The sequence below is a fragment of the Hippocampus bargibanti genome, linkage group LG01 (assembly GCF_051943395.1).
Source record: "Hippocampus bargibanti isolate YZ-2025 linkage group LG01, ASM5194339v1, whole genome shotgun sequence".
NCBI lineage: Eukaryota > Metazoa > Chordata > Actinopteri > Syngnathiformes > Syngnathidae > Hippocampus > Hippocampus bargibanti.
In genome coordinates, this window is record NC_142734.1 from 32,584,809 (window position 1) to 32,600,745 (window position 15,937).

At 41.1% G+C, this 15,937-nt stretch overlaps 2 protein-coding genes across 2 annotated transcripts in view; both read right to left on the reverse strand.

Annotated features, from left to right (window-relative positions):
• Window positions 1-120: 120 nt before the first annotated feature.
• tmem115 (transmembrane protein 115) lies at window positions 121-5,462 on the reverse strand. The gene is made up of 3 exons (XM_089011592.1): window positions 4,158-5,462; window positions 3,518-3,882; window positions 121-2,248 (listed from the first exon to the last, which is right to left on the reverse strand). The coding sequence occupies exons 1-3, from the start codon at window positions 4,647-4,649 to the stop codon at window positions 1,960-1,962; spliced, it is 1,146 nt and encodes a 381-aa protein (XP_088867718.1). The 5' UTR covers window positions 4,650-5,462; the 3' UTR covers window positions 121-1,959.
• A 1,253-nt stretch (window positions 5,463-6,715) lies between these two features.
• The window catches only part of LOC148903949 (helicase ARIP4-like), a 39,816-nt gene continuing 30,594 nt past the window's right edge, over window positions 6,716-15,937 (reverse strand). Inside the window, 10 exon segments of the mRNA XM_089011619.1 lie at window positions 6,716-10,962; window positions 11,095-11,190; window positions 11,933-12,022; window positions 12,118-12,317; window positions 13,365-13,561; window positions 13,928-14,106; window positions 14,188-14,393; window positions 14,491-14,590; window positions 15,549-15,673; window positions 15,808-15,926. Of these exon segments, the coding sequence (XP_088867745.1) occupies window positions 9,920-10,962; window positions 11,095-11,190; window positions 11,933-12,022; window positions 12,118-12,317; window positions 13,365-13,561; window positions 13,928-14,106; window positions 14,188-14,393; window positions 14,491-14,590; window positions 15,549-15,673; window positions 15,808-15,926 (2,355 nt within the window). The 3' untranslated portion in view covers window positions 6,716-9,919.

A 15,937-nucleotide genomic window follows, 5' to 3' on the forward strand; every position in this document is an offset into this window, starting at 1 on the left:
AGTTCAGGCCGTTTACATGTAACATCGACCGCCATTTTTTACCTCATTTTCACTGGCATCTCCTCGCAGGGTGGCAAGCCAGATGACTTATTTTCCAAAGAAAAATATCCCAACATACGATTTGCTTTTCCCCCCACATTTATTTAGGAACCAAGGCAACGGGTCTTAAAAAAGTTCAACTGCATAACAATTGGGCCAGTTTGTCTTGAAAACAATCAAAGAAAACAATTTCGCGATTAGTTATGAAAAAAACCTACATCCCAGTCAAGCACAAATGATGAAATCAGACGTACAGACATTTTTTTTCCGGTCAGGGAATGTCCGTTTTTTTAAGTCATTTGAGCATCTTACAAAATTGCTAAAAAACAAAACAAACAATAATCAACCAGTTGTTCATAGCCTTCTCCATTACACCCTCCCCTCCTTAAAATTACATGCAAGGCTAGATTAAATGGTCATTGGTTGCCCGCTAATCACAATGTTCATGAGACAATTTCAATTTCCCTAAGGACATTTTCCCCAATCCAAGCTCAACTGCTTTTTTTCCAGTACAGTACTTGGCCTAATTGTATTTGGAATTATTAGACTTTGATCAATATTGATCCAAAGCTATCTTTAAAAAAAGGGTGGGGGTGATACAAATCCCCCCCAAACATGGCAGCAATTCTGTCTACTCCATTGATTTTTTTTTCTTTGCACACTTCTTTTTTTACTTAAGACAGTTCATGGCTTACTGGTAAATTATTTTTTTGCTCATCTGTCAACTTGATAAAAACATTGAGGAAATAGACGTGACAAAAAAAAACCCTTTGATTACAAAAGTGGTTCTTCCATAACCACTCAGGTCTTCAACATCGATGAAACACAATCACTCTTTTTTTGTGTAATGTAGAATTTGTCAAATCAAAACATTAGCAGGAGTCTTAACACAGAAATTTTCTTTCTCTGTGATTGTATCCTATGCAAAATGGTCCTTTTTCCATCTTTATCCTCAGTCATGCTACATTCGGTCAATGGAATAATGTGTCTTAATTTGCAAGGTGCACCATTTTACAAATGCATAGTACAAAAAAATAAAAAGCGCAACGCTGACTACCAATCGGTGCAAACAACCGCTGTGAAAGCAGACATTCACTTTCTGCATCATCAGCTGCGGAGATCCGTTCAAAACCAAACCTATCAATTTTGACTGTAGCAACCCCAAAACGTACAACCGTATTCAAAGCGTCTAAATTGTCTACGACTTAGAAGTGCAGCAATACCAGCAGTTATTGATAATTCTTAAAAACAGTGAGATGTTAACGTTAGACATCCAAACTGGGTATACAGAAAGGTGTTTGTGTCCAGTGGTAAACAACTTTAAAGGAGGGTAGGGGTGCACAAATAAGCAATTCTCAGGTTGAGTGTCATCATAAAACTGGAAACTAGTCCAAAATATTCACAGCTGGCACTTTACTGTTAAACCCCAAAGATTTGTATTTTCCATTGCCAATCTCCCGGATGAAAAAATAAACTTTCTGAACTTCACCTCTCTACCAAACCAAAACCATGACAGCAAAGTGTCTCTGTTTTGGAAAGTGAGTCTCTATAATGAAAAGGCGATCTCTTGGCAAACATCAATGGGGAGGGGAGAAAAAAAGATTACATCCGACTTGCCTTTATTTAAAAAATTAAAACAAAAAACAACAAGACAAAGCTGTGGAAACCCTTTAGGTAGCTTGGATTTAATCAAGGACACAAGAGAGTGACTGCTTAACTTGTGCCTGAACGCTAGAAGGAAGCAATGGCCTGACTGACCACAGTGAGCACATCCAACACGTGCAAAGTGAAACGACACCGTAACCCCACGTTTGGAATCAACGGTGAGAGTCACGGCGTATACGCACGGGTCGGTCACTTTCCATCACTCAAGTTAGTAACGCCTGTAAGCGACATGCACATTGCGTCTCTTCAAAAGGGTTACGATCTGGAGGGTGCATCCTCGAAGCTGATGATACTCGATTCCGGGGTGGCTTGTGCTCCACCGCTCGGTAACATTGAGGATGAGGACGTGGAGGAGAGAGGCATGGCGACGGAGCCCCCTGCTGCTGATCGGGGCGTTGAGGAGGGCGGGTCGCCAGGAAGGAGCGGTTGCGTCACGGTCCGGATCTCATCAACCTCGTCATCTTCCTCGTTGTCCATGCTGGGCCAAGCTGACTGGTCCTCCACGCGCTTTAAGCGCTCGTTGAGAGCTTTGAGGGCTAGTTGTCTGCAGGCGGGAGGAAAAGATTGTTACCGTACTTAATAATATTATAAGGATGGAGAATATAGCCTTTCGTTATCATCCGGTTGTCTTTTCTTGTTCTATTTGAGAGACGACTGCAGATTGTCATCCACACATGCTTGCAACACATCTACATGAATACCTTTCTTTAATATTTAATTTGGGTTCGGGTAACAGAGACATTAGCATAGTCAACATGGTGTCTGATTTGCGGAAAAAAAATGTTCATTCAACGAGATACTGTATTTTCCAGTGTATAAGGCGCACCCAAAAGCTGATTTTTTTTCAAAATATGACCCTGCCTATTTTGTTATTGTTCTTCCTTTTTCTTGCTTGGGTGCCGATAAAGGGCTGGCCAGATCTTTGGCAATGTTTTTTCCCTGCCACACGGGGGCAACATTTCCCCTTTATTCCAGCTTCAGCTGTTTTTAAAGCGCGATATGAACCAATATGTATGTATTGCGTTGTATTATGGACAGCCGCCCTCATTTCAAGCTCGCGTAACTCCAGACCCATGTAATTCAGAAATTAACTCTTTTTTCTCATGAAAGAAGAGAGTATAAGATTTCGAATGCTGTATTGAATGTTGATGTAGTCCTTAAACTCAATATTCTGTCGGTCCTGGAATTTGAGTGACAACGACAAAAACCCTGGCACTGGAGTGGACATATTTTTGCATGCCTTATATGTGAAGTAATATTGAGCCACAACAGGTCTTGCACTATTTCCCCCTGTAGAATAAGTAATGAGTAACCCCAGCCTCTACTGTAGTGGCTTATAATGTGGTGTGACTTATATTTGGGGGTGCGCGTTAACCTCCGGAGCGCCATATTCACCGGAATCTGCAGTACATATGCACCTAAAAGCTAGCAACCACTCATTTGATGACAATGAGGTTAAAATCTCAGCGAAAGAAAATCGATGGCGTGAAAGGGGAGTAAATGAAGCTACTTTTATAAAACAGCAATACCCTTCACTAAATCTCCATGGGGGTGTGAGGTTTAATTTGGATCATGCTCACAACACACCTCTTAGACCGTTACCATGTAAGCTTAGTTAAGCTGATGAGAAGAAAATCAAAGCTTTTGGGTACGCCTTTTACACTGGAAGATATGGTAATTAACCAATTAATTGCTGACTCGAATTTTATTCTGACAAATATCAGATTCGGAACTGGCTTAAAAATATCCACAAGGGTCATTCCAAAAAGTCAAAAAATGTAACCAAGCAGATTTTGTTTTGAATGAAACTTGCCTTCGCCTCTCAGCATCTTGCGGGTCTGTCCCAGGCAGGCTGATGGTGATGGACGACGGCGCGCCCACATCGTACCTCTTCACCATCTTCCTGCACACCTTCACCTTCACCAAGGTGGCGTGAATCAAACCTGCCAGGAGACCAACCGCAGGTTGCAGCGCCTCCGGGAAGAAACTCGCAAAGGCAAAGTGGTCCGACATGTCGCCGCGGCCCCTGCTGTGCCTCTGGTAGAAACGCAGGTACACCCAGCCGGACAGGGCGCCGTAACTGTATGCGGCCATGGGGGCCGAGCTCTCCAGTAGGCCTGACAGGCGCAATAAGGCCAGGAGGAGGAGGACCAAAGCGGGAGCTGCTTTGAGCCTTACCTGGCAAATTGGAAAAGAGAGGGTTTCATTCTTGAAGGGAAATGGTCAGGGAAGTGCTGGGCAACAACCAATATATTGAATTTGATAAAGTTAGCTGTATTTAGTCATTGAAATGCCACAAACAGTGAAACCCTGTCTGTTCCCTCATTTTCTTTGCGATTTATCATATCCCTGTTTTTTTTCCATGTCTTGTTGTGTACCATATTTGCTTATAAATTTGTGTATTTTATCAATCTACATCATTATAACAAAACATTTATAGAATCAGGGCATACCTGTGGAACTCTGAGTACCGTTGTATCCCCCATGGTCTGTTTCAGTGCCACCAGGACACCTCCAAGGAAGCCAGCCGCTCCATGGACGCGGACAGCAAACAGGAAATCCAGGTTGAAGGTGGCCACATAGGTGAGGAGGTAGGAGAGCCCTGCTAGAAGGCCGGCAGATACATTTACCACCGCAAAGAAGATCAGCAGTTCCAGGGCGCCCCACAAAGGTTCCAGCAGGCGGCCACATGACATCACAGTCCCAACATTGATAACCACAGTCCACGCGTGCTGCTCCACGATCCCATGGGTGATCAGCGTCCACACCCAAAAATTAGGGGGGAATAGATAGCCCGGGGTAACCCCCAATGTATATGGTGTGTCCACGGCCCAAGAGAGCAGGTAGAGGAGAACCACAAGAGCACTGATGGATTTCACAACTACACTGGTGCTTGCTAGTGCAGCCAGAAAGTGCTGCCTTGCCACAGGCAGGTAACGATTCATTATGAGAAATATCCACAGGCCAAGTAGAGTCGTTTCGAGGTTAACAGCGGGACGAAGCAGGGACACTTGATGTCCCAAGTCTCAATTCGCTGGGAGAGACACTTGAATGTAGAGTTCAGAAGGTCGAGGTGAGGATTTCATCACATTCAACTGAAAAACTGCACCTACTCCAAACTCTGGACTGGAGGAAATTAACAACAAAACAGAGTCCAAAAAGGATCCAGGAGGTTTTTACGTTTTAGCTCCGAGGTCTTGTGATCTGTTTTCCTGTATTTACTTTGCGCCTAGTGATTAACACGGCGAATGTGTGATTGAACTTAGATGCAATGACATAAGTCACCTGTTTCTTGCGATAACTTGTCACTTGGCGTGTCGAAATGGGGGCGTAAATGTTAGCTGGCTGGCTAATCGAAGACGCTGTGTGTCCGCCATGGAGAAGCTCGAAAAACGTCCGTGTTACTTTTACACAGGCTAAACCACTTGCATTTTAAGATGATCCAGAAATCCCGTCTAAAGAACCCCAGTCGTTGCTCAGCGATACCTTTCGGTCCCCGGTGGCTTCAACCAGACGAATGCGAGAATTTCCTGTTGCCAGCAGGGGCCTTGATCAAAACAACCCCGGATACGTTTGACAATCACCGCCTCTGGTCGATATTAGCAAGTTAACGGGAAATATCATTGCGACAGATCCTTTTTCGTTCATTAATATTGCCTTTGTCCCTTGTATGCTTAAAGAAATGTAAATATTAGCTTGAAGTTAGCCTCCTGTCATACACCAGTTTTAGCATCATACCTACGCTGCCTGCCACCGTCATCTGCACTGGGCAAAAAAGCGTCGTCACGATTTTTTTTAAACTGGAGCATGCTGGGAAATTGCGTTTTCGCATCACAAAGGTGACCAAGAATTTGCCTGCGTCAAATTCTTCTTTTCCTTTATTCTCCAAATAACTTCCAATTATAATACGTTTCTTACCAAGTTGTGAAACGTGATGAAATACTCACGTGACGTGTCAGAATGCTCAAGCAATTCATTGAAATAGACCACCTCTGTTGTTTACATTGGCTTGGAGAATTTTGAGGTCGGAACTGGGACAACTGAATGGGAATGCAGCAGGGAACATTGCAAACCTTCATAATATCCTTAATTCTTAAAAATAAAGGAACGCCTTATCTTCCAAGCATTTCACCGAATGAGTACTACATCATGTGAATGGCCTTCTCATTTTGTGCAGCAGTAAATAAACAAATACATTCTGTTTTTTCATTTATGGTTCATGCCTCCAATGGGGGTCATTGTTAATTGATCAGACTTAAGATTTTTTATCCGTCGATTTCGCGAATCTTACGTACCCTCATTCATTCATTCATTCATTCATTCATTCATTCATTCATTCATTCATTTATTTATGCATGCATCGTTGGAATGAGATCCAATATATATACAGTTACATACATTGCGTGGCATTAAATTTATGAGTAAAAAAACGCAGACATTCATTTTTTGAAACTTAATAGTTTGTTGTCCGGCAGTTTTGTGTCATTCTGGAATGGATTTTTTATGTAAGAGAGCTCTTTGCACTGGAAGAAAAATCCATGACTAAAATACTGTTACAATTTATATATTCAATATTTTCTTTTCAATACTTTGTTTTGTTTCCTTTTTTTATACTTTACCATTATGGGACTATTCAAGATTTCTTATTCTTATATATGTATATATGTATTTACTTTGTGTATGTACAATAAATTGTATACATGCAAGAATTCTAACTCCGAAATAGCACATGCCTGCATGTTGTGAAAGTAGCATAAATAATTTTTGATGTGCATTACCTTACCCCTTAAAAGTACTGCTTTTAGCTAGCTAGCTAACTTTCTATCTATTTGAGTTGAGTGAACGCTAGCGCGTGTGGCTGCCGCTGCTCACCCGCAGATAAAAAAAAAACTTAGCCTGTGACTGTAAAGTGACTTTGAGATTTGAAAGGCGCTTATAAATGAAATGTATTATAATTATTAAGGTGAGTAACACACGTGTTTTTCAATGCAAAGAAAATGAGAAAGTAATATTTGGAACACAATTCTTTTATTGTCAAACTTTTGAAAAGAAATGAACAAAGAACTCCCTTACTCAAGAGTAATGCAATTTAAGGTCATACATGGATTTCATGGAGTTCAGACAGAGAACTCTGCCCATTGGACTTCTTTTGATTCATTTAAATAAATATGCAAATATTCAAGTTGAAAACTTTGTAAAATAAAAGTGAGTTGATACAGCAAATGTTATTCTGCCATTCAAACCTTTTGCCAACACTCATTTCTTTTACAAAGCAAATATAGAAATCACTTCTAACAATACAATGATTCATTCTTCCTAAACGAACCGTGGGTTGTGCTTATGTGTGATGCAAATAAATGTCTCCTATTACTGTGATATCCAACTATGAGGAGACATTTACTTCAGACCTTTCATGAAAACATCTGTCGTCAAATATATAAAAGGTCTCACCTTAAATGATAGTCAACGCAAGATGACTCATTATCCAAAATAACATCATTTGAGAGATGATTTATCTAATGGTCATGGGAGATATATTTTCTCTCCACACTCTTCTGGTTATTGATGGGTTGGTCCACAGATGGAAAAGCTGCATTTGAAATATGATCTGGAACAGAGCATCATTGCCCCCCCCGCCCCAAGGAAAAACCAAATGCTTTTTCCAGTTTTAGAAACAACAAAAGTTATGTAACCATACAAAAAAAAATACAAAAGACATTACAAAGAATACAAATGAATAAATATTCATTGTAATAAATAACCTTGGTAAATTAAAACATTGTCCAAACAAACCAAAAAATAAAATGAGACAAGTAAACTCATCATTTCAGAATAAAACACAACAATTCTTTCACAATTAGTCTGTTTATGCAGATGTGAAGTTTGGTTTGTATGACAAAAATGAGCTGCTGGTTTTGAAAGCTATCACTTTGACATTGTCACAAAAGCATGGTGTCAGAGCACATACATGTGGTTACGCTGGGATTAAAATGCATTGGCGTATGAATTGCAGCTCGAAACGGGGGCGGGGGTTGCTTGGTCATGAAATGGAGCTTTTTATTTAAGCTTCGTATACACATAAAAAGTGTCTAATTCTAAAGTGCAGTGCTGTATTAATTGCAGTCAAATCAAGAAGATGGACCTGTTTTGGATTTATACAGCATGTTTGCACAAATATCAGCCTGGGGTGTTTGTTCATTGAACTGCATACATTGGGAATCATTTTTACACATTATCAGTACTGGTACATATTAGACATGCGAAAAAACTGCAGATAGTTCATGTGCTTTTTAATTGCTTCTCTTTTGGTTAAAGCATCAGACACACAGCACAGTACATTCTTTCAGAGAGTGAGCAACAATATTTATGAACGGCAATAATTACAGTTAATGCCAGAGGGGTAGCCATTGTTTGAGATTTTTTGGGGGGTCATTTCAGAAACAATCCTCGATAACAGAGGTTGTAGATGTGCTGTTTTTGGCAAAGCTCTCACCCAGAATGTTTTCAATACAGATCTCAAGTCAAATGAAAGAGGTGCAATGAACGCTGACAATCCATCATAGCAAAAGGTGGATTTGTTTTCTTTTCATACACATTTCAAATGACAACAAACGTACACTGACATCAACACTAAAACTGAAACTTGTCGCCTTGATTCCTGTTGGCATGTACAAATACAGTATATAGGCTCGAGTGTTTTGCATCATTTGTCACTAGGCTACAGTAAGACTGTGGGTGAGATTCTAACTCTGTTTGCATCTCCTCTCTCACATTCCAAAAAGTTAAGCTGTAAAAAGGCATTTTCTGTTGGTGGTTGTTTCCCCGCTACAAAGAGAGCAGTTTTTGCTCATTTTCTCATGGCTGTTTTTAGGCAAAAATACACACAAAAAATATCATAACATGTCACATGCCAGTTAACATGTCACATGCCTTAGTAGGAGGGGTGTTTAATAAAGGCCTAGTTTGAAGGCAATTGATTAAGCGTACATTCTGTTCAGAGTCGTGAGGTTTTACCTCATTATCTTGTCTTTATACAGTATTTCCTTGCAATAACAAAAAGACACGTCTCCTCGCCAATGGCAGAGGAGTTCAAAATGCTTCAAAAAGTTCACCTTTCTTTAAATAATCCCCGCAGGAATGCTTGTTCGCGGATTTCAAAGCTCTTGGAGGAAATAAGGACGAATGTCACATTTACGTGTAGTTCTCATTACGACCGATAGATGTCACTGTCACAAGGCTACATTCAATTTAGCATACTGTGTATTTATTTTAAAATCCTTTTTTTATGTCGTCGTTCAAGTTACAACTCAAAACGCGTCAGGTTAATGGAACGCGGAAGTTATGTGACACCAATTCATTTTATTGTCTTGTATCAAACGTCGACTGAATTTTATGTTATTGTCATGCGGCATAAATGACCGTGTAGGTAAAAAAGAAAAAAAAGTATGTGGTTAAATTACAGTAAAGATAATACTGTATGTCACATACAGTACAGTGAACATGTAGTGAACACTTTCACTAAAGATTCGTGGGGAGACTATTTAAAATGTGTGGGAAAAAAAATTATGCCAGTTGCAAGAATTGATGTGACAAACGATAGTACGGATGGGCAAATTTGTAACAGAGTATTTCTCTCGCTCTAAATGTTCTGAATTCTTTCTTCCAGCAACTTATTAGGCAGAATAATGCTGCTCCTGAAGAGCTGAACTATAGCTGGTCCTTAAACACCCAAAATCTGGTTGAGGCTGAGGCAACAGTTCCTCTGTTCGCCGCAGTCTCACAGTTCACTCCATTCAGCCTTAACATGTTCAGGACATGATTATCATGGAAACAATCAATGACATTCTTAAATATACTATTAGACCCATCCCTAGAGACTGATACAGACATACAGTAATAACCAGACTGATACAGGCATCATAACCGCTGCTATCGGTTAGCATATGAAACTTTTTTTCCCCCCTGGCCAATGCAGGTTTTTGTCCAGTGATTGTTACATTTCAAAGGCAGACACCCCCATAACTTTATGATTTCAATGTTCTTCTGTCCTGTAAAAGATTGCCTCCAGATAGAGAGATTCAGCATCAAGACATTGTAGTCCATGCAGACGGCACAAACGGCAGACGTGATGTCATTTGTGCAACGCTATCTTTGCTGTTCGCTCATAGGAAAGATCCTATTACGAGCAAATCCACCCAATCATCATCGTATTGTCTTAAATTACCTCTTTGTTATTATCCAAGCTGCTGGGACAGCTGACATTCCTGCCATTGACAATTGCTCTGGACATGTGGTCTTCAGAATGCGCAGATGGTGAAAAGGATGACGGGGATGATGATGAGGAGGAGGAGGAGCTGGAGCCAGCGGTGGAAGTGTATTGCGAGAGAAAGCTCGCTCCAGCTGGACCAGGAGTTGCCGCTGGACCGGGAAGCCCACCGGGGAGCATTGATCCGCTATACAAGCCCGCCAGAGATTGACTATAAGAGAAGGCAAAGCTTGGTGGCAGCATCCCCGCCATGCCTGACAGGCTTGGGTTGAGCATGAAGGGCGGTAAGGTGCCGGGAGCCAAAGTGGAAGCGTTTGAAGCAGAGGAGGGCTGCGACGACGAAGAGGAAACATCAATGGCGGTAGAGGTGGACAGTGCGGAAGATGCGGAGGAGGTGGGGACTGCGACTAAACCAAACATCTCTGGCATGAAACTGGGGTCACCTGGCGCACTATGAGAAGGGTGGAAGAAAGGCAAGGGCGCCCCCATGTAAAGCGGGTGTCCTAGTGAGCCACCCAGCACGGCAGGGTTGAAGGCTTGAGGGAGGCCGTAGCCACCCGCGTAGGGTAAACCCTGGGGGGCTAAAGACGATGCTAAGTGTTTGCCATCAGTTGGCTGCTTTCTCGGCTTGTCATCCAACAATGGGGCGGAGGCTTTGCGCTTAGAGTTTATTCTCAAGTCGTGTGCGCCTGCGGTGTCCTTATTGTGCTGGATGACATTCACTCTTTTGGCTTCAGGGTGGTGCGCATTTTTGATGCCACTGTTGCTTTGGGCCAGTTTAGCTGAAGGCGGATTGTCCACTTTGCTCCCGTGTTCCCTTTCCGGCCGGCTCTCCTGGCGTGCGGTATAGCGCTGCAGCTCACTGATTATCTCTGGGCTGTCGGGGGAAAGGGAGCGGGGCAAATTGTTGGGTGTGAGTGGCTGCTGTCGCTCAGGTGATGGACTAGTGTTAAGTCCGGTAGTTGGCTGCTCTTCTGCAGATTCTTGGGGGTCTAAAGAGAAATAATCACATAAATGAGGAAAACAAAACGTGACATGTTCTTCATTAGTTTGAGAATGGCTACAACAACTAAGCTCCCAATGCCTGAAAAGAAGGAAATGTATGATTGAGTTATTTCATATACCTTTCGGTGGTATCACAGTATTCTCATCTGACATCTTCGGTTTGTTCGCTGCTCTGATCGCAAATATTCGTCCATCTGATGTCCTGATGTAGGTTCCTAATATCGACAAAAAACAAACAAACAGATTACCTTAAAGTTGACGAAATTCTTATTTGACAAGACTAATCAAATACAGTCGAACCTCGGTTCTCATCCCATTCGGTTTTCAACCAAAAATGTCCGATTTTTTTATGCCCCGGTATACAACCGAAATTTGGTTGTCAACCAAACTGAGTGCATCTGAATGCATCACTCGACTACCCTCTGCTTCCTTATACGTCACTTCCTTCTATGTCACGTCTTCCTCATTGTCTTATTTTGGCTGACGCATTAATATTGTTGTTTTATTTTTGCGAAAATGCTGACATATTTGGTTAAGATCTCCTGAATAGTATGATTTTAAAGCAAGCGGAGGATGGTTTGAAAAGTTAATGTGCCCTGTGTTTACCCAAAGACAGCTGGAATAGGTGCCAACACGCCCCGTGGCAGAAAGATAGAGAGATTTTTATGCACAGATATGAATGTTGATGTTAAAAAATGGTGAAAATAAGTTTGTTTTTATAGAATTTTACACACATGGCCTGCTCTATTATTAAGTTTTTATCCGGTTTATGCGATGAAATAGTTAAAAAGTTGTTTTCTAGATTTTGAACGGATTAAGATTTTTTACATTGATTTTAATGGAAAGTGCTGTTTCGGTTTTTGAACAAATGGTTTCTGAAACGGATTATGGTCGAAAGCTGAGGTATCACTGTATAAGCTTCAAGTACCAAAATTGAAATCAAGAAGGATTGATTACCTTTGGTGCCTCTAATGACGTGGATGCTCTCTCCTGCAGTAATAACGGCCTTGACATCTGTGGAACTATTAGTGCCTGGAATGACCATATCTAAAAGAGAAACAATATACAATATTGGTAATAATGTGCTTTTTGTGGAGGAAAAACTATAGTTGCACTCAATATAAGGCATAACCAAAATCTACCTGTGGTCGTGATGATTTTCTGCACAAATACTCCGGCTTTCTGCAAGCAGTTGACAGGAAACCCTCCGAGGCTAGACGCCGATGAGTCTTTGGAAATCGAAGCTGGGCCTCCAGATTCCTGGCCAGGTACGGCAACAACTGGAGCGGTCTGGATCGGTCGGGCACTGGCTGCCATTTTGTCCTCAGTGTGGGGCGGTCGCCTGAGAATAGTTTGGATAATTGAATTTAACCAGATCATGATGATGACTTCTCATGATTATAATGCATTTACGATTTTAGATCAATGTAATGGATAGTTAAAGGACAACCGACGTCACTTTGTTGTTTTTTAACTGACACCAGAAAAACGTTTTATAGCATCTAAAATACCCAAAACACGCAGTATGATATTTTTAGTCAAATACAAAACACCAATAAAAATGACTTAAAGTGTCCAAAATCTGCAAAAAAATTGAGCTGCGAATTGGGCATTTTCAGAAAGTCCCGCCCCCAGTTCGTGATGTCACGCCAAGACGTCTTGCATTGCTAGTGAATTAAAACAATGGCTTCAGATTCGGAGAATATGCTTTCTTGTTACACATCCAGTTATGAATATGATTCAAATAGTTCTGAAGAGGAAATCATACATGTTTGCAATCGATTAAATAATTTATTTGTGCCATTTTGAGGCAACATTGGGGGGAACTGTCTCACCCAAAAAAAGAGGCACAAAATGGCGACATCCTGTGGTCACCTCTGTTTACACAGGCTGATAAATTCCTTATAGGGCGCTTGGATGCCCTCTTCTGGCCTTCTGGCGGCTTTTGGGTGCAACACGAGGTCCCCAGACCAAACAAGTACAGCAAAATACATTGAGGTGATGGAAGGACCGCTACAATGTGTCATTTTTACGGTCAAGGGCGGTCCTTTAGTGACGTCACGTACGGATTCGTCACCAACTCAAAAACAAGACTTCCTGAATATTCAGCGAGAGTCTTAAAACATAAAATATAGCTATATGCGGTGGAATCTTTGTAAAATACGCTCAGTAGAAGTCATTTGAAGCCATTTTACAAATTATGGACACAACTTGTCTGGAGACGTCGGTTGTCCTTTAAAATAAATAAACAAATAAATAGATAAATAAATTCAAATAATTAAACACATATATACAAATAAACACAGATAAACAAATAAATAAATACACAGATAAACAAATAAATACAAACAAACATTATAATGGGTTATGAATATTTTGAATTACAAACCAGTTTCTCTGGCTGAAGGCGGGGATATTGGTGAGGCTCTGGTCACTTGCTGGGTAGTAGTGAGCATAGGAAGGCCGAGTGTATGGCACAGATGCCCTTTTCTCTATTTCGTAACCTTTTTTTGCAGCCTTCTTTTCAGCGGTGCTCAGTTTCAGCTCTCTGCGATCCAGAAGCAGAGACTCGTGGGGGAACGGTTGCTGCAATGAATTAAAGAAGGGGAGGTGAGACACGGACACACACATGGGCCAAGCATACAAATTTGAGAATATTTGATAACTTATAAGCATGAATTTGAACCCGGCACGACTCCAATAAGATATATGAGCTATGATGGAAACATGCGTGGGATGTTTTTTATTGTATTTTTTAAAGACACAAAACTGAACCAAATATCGATTCCCTTTCAATATATTCATATCGAGGGTAGAATTAAATGATCTGTTTAACCAGGGATGAAGCAGATATTAGAGGAAGGAGTCAAAATTATGAGATTAAAAAACAGTCAATATGAATAATTTAGGGCAAATAAATTAGGAAAGTGCTGTTAATCCCTGTTCATCTACCTTGGTGATGAGGTGTGGAAAGAGGCACAACGCCTTCCCGAGGACACAATCCATGCTGTCCTGAGGAAGAACCTGCTGTACTGGGCAGGGCTCTGGTTCTCCTTCGTCAAAGTGAAGAAAAGATTCCATCTCTCTCCTGCTGAAGGTCAGCACAGGGTTCAGATCATCCACCACTCGGTCTGAATGATGCAGAAGGAAGAGTTAAGAAGAAAAAAAAACTAGCACATGACAATATGCTAATTTACTGACTGCGCACTCACCGGACATGCCCTGTTTGGAGATCTGGCGGTCATATATTTTTTTCTCAATCGTGAAATCACACACCAGTCTGTAGACGTGACACTGCTTTCTCTGACCATAGCGGTAGACACGGCAAACGGCCTGGGCATCATGGCATGGGTTCCATGAGGCATCAAAAACCACGACACGGTTTGCTCCAATCAAGTTGACTCCCAGACAACCTGCCCTGAAAGCCCATGAAGGTGCACATTCCAGTTAAAGCCACCAGAACAATACACGATAGCATCAACGTGGGTATACAAGTGTTTGTGTCATTGCCTTACCTGGTTGACAACAGGAAGAGCCACGCTGAGGTGTTGTTGGGATCATTGAATTGGTTAATTAATCTTTCTCGCTCTGAGGCAGTTGTACTTCCATCCAGTCCTTCAAAACCACCACAAAGCCACAACAGATATGTGAAACAACTAATATAATAATCTTCACTGTAGCATTTATTTATGGCAATCACCTTCAATGTAAAGGTACTGTTAGCTTGTTAAGGTTTACACAAAATCCAAACAAAACTATACACATGGCATAAGGGTGCTTTTTTACATGTTATGTCCTTGTGAGATGTGTAAATAATGTGGATGAGAAATTTGGACAAAGGGATCTAAATTACGATTGTTCGCCCTTTATGAAACAGCATATGCAGCTATTACAGAATGGGTTTTCAAAATGACAAAACGTGACTATTGTAATTTATCTTGAGAGGTTAAATTAAAATCACAAAAGCCTCGCATTGAAACTATGTTCCTATAAAGAACCAGCAGGCGGCAGTGCTCATTACTATTGCCAAACGTCAACGTCAATGCATTAAAATTGACATTAGCATGTACTAGCCACAATTCTTTCTTTCTTGTAAATCAAAATGTACTTCTTGCACCTCATGCGTAAAACATCACTGTTTCATTCAAAACAAACTGTCCACTCTTTGAGTAAATCTTTACCCAGAAATCATAGAGACAGAGCAAGTGTTGACAGCACAGGTGTCAAAGTCAAGGCCCGCGGGCCAAATCCGGCCCATCCCATCATTTTTTTCGGCCCGCGAAAGCAAATCAAACTTGTTAAATTCTATAATGATTGCTAAAATCGGAGCTAAAATTTTATATTTTTGGATGTCAACCACAATAAAAGTCATTATTCTTGACTTCAGATTTGAAAACGAGTTATTCATTAATTTACTGTGTGCTCTATATGTAATATTTGAAGGGATTTAAACATTCTAATGGGTTCCCCAAATTCATAACGGCCCTCGAGAGGAAACCATAACTACAATGTGGCCCACGGCAAAAAATGACTGACACCCATGGGTTACAGGTATTAAAACACCACCACTCACTGTAATAGTTGAGATTTCTGACCCAGTTCTGCTTGGCCGCATCTCTGCTGGAGGTGCTGGGAGAATGCGGTACTGGCCTGTTAGCCAGAAAACTTTCAATCACAGTGAGGGTTGACAAACTCTGACTGTAGGATACAGAAATAAAAGACTGTGATTAGATGGTAAACATGGGATTCCAAATAAAAGCAGCGACAAGGAACAAATCCGTGCACCAAAAAAAAAAAGGACCAGTCACAAATGTATTTTCTCAGCATTTTACCTGAAAACTAGAAGTTTATCTCCCTTTGTGACACTCTCCTCAATCAGGTGGAACAGAAGAACCATTTTTGCAGAGTTCTCCAGAATGCCGGGCTTGTAATCACACATTATGTCCTTGGCCTATGGAAGCC

What these genes read in the sequence shown, in the direction of transcription:
- tmem115 (XM_089011592.1), bottom strand. Translation starts at nt 4,649, where the DNA reads ATGAATCGTTACCTGCCTGTGGCAAGGCAGCACTTTCTGGCTGCACTA. An exon ending in CGGTACTCAGAGTTCCACAG is followed by an intron (nt 3,883 to 4,157) that starts GTATGCCCTGAT and finishes CCAATTTGCCAG; the next exon opens with GTAAGGCTCAAAGCAGCTCC. An exon ending in CAAGATGCTGAGAGGCGAAG is followed by an intron (nt 2,249 to 3,517) that starts GCAAGTTTCATT and finishes TCCCGCCTGCAG; the next exon opens with ACAACTAGCCCTCAAAGCTC.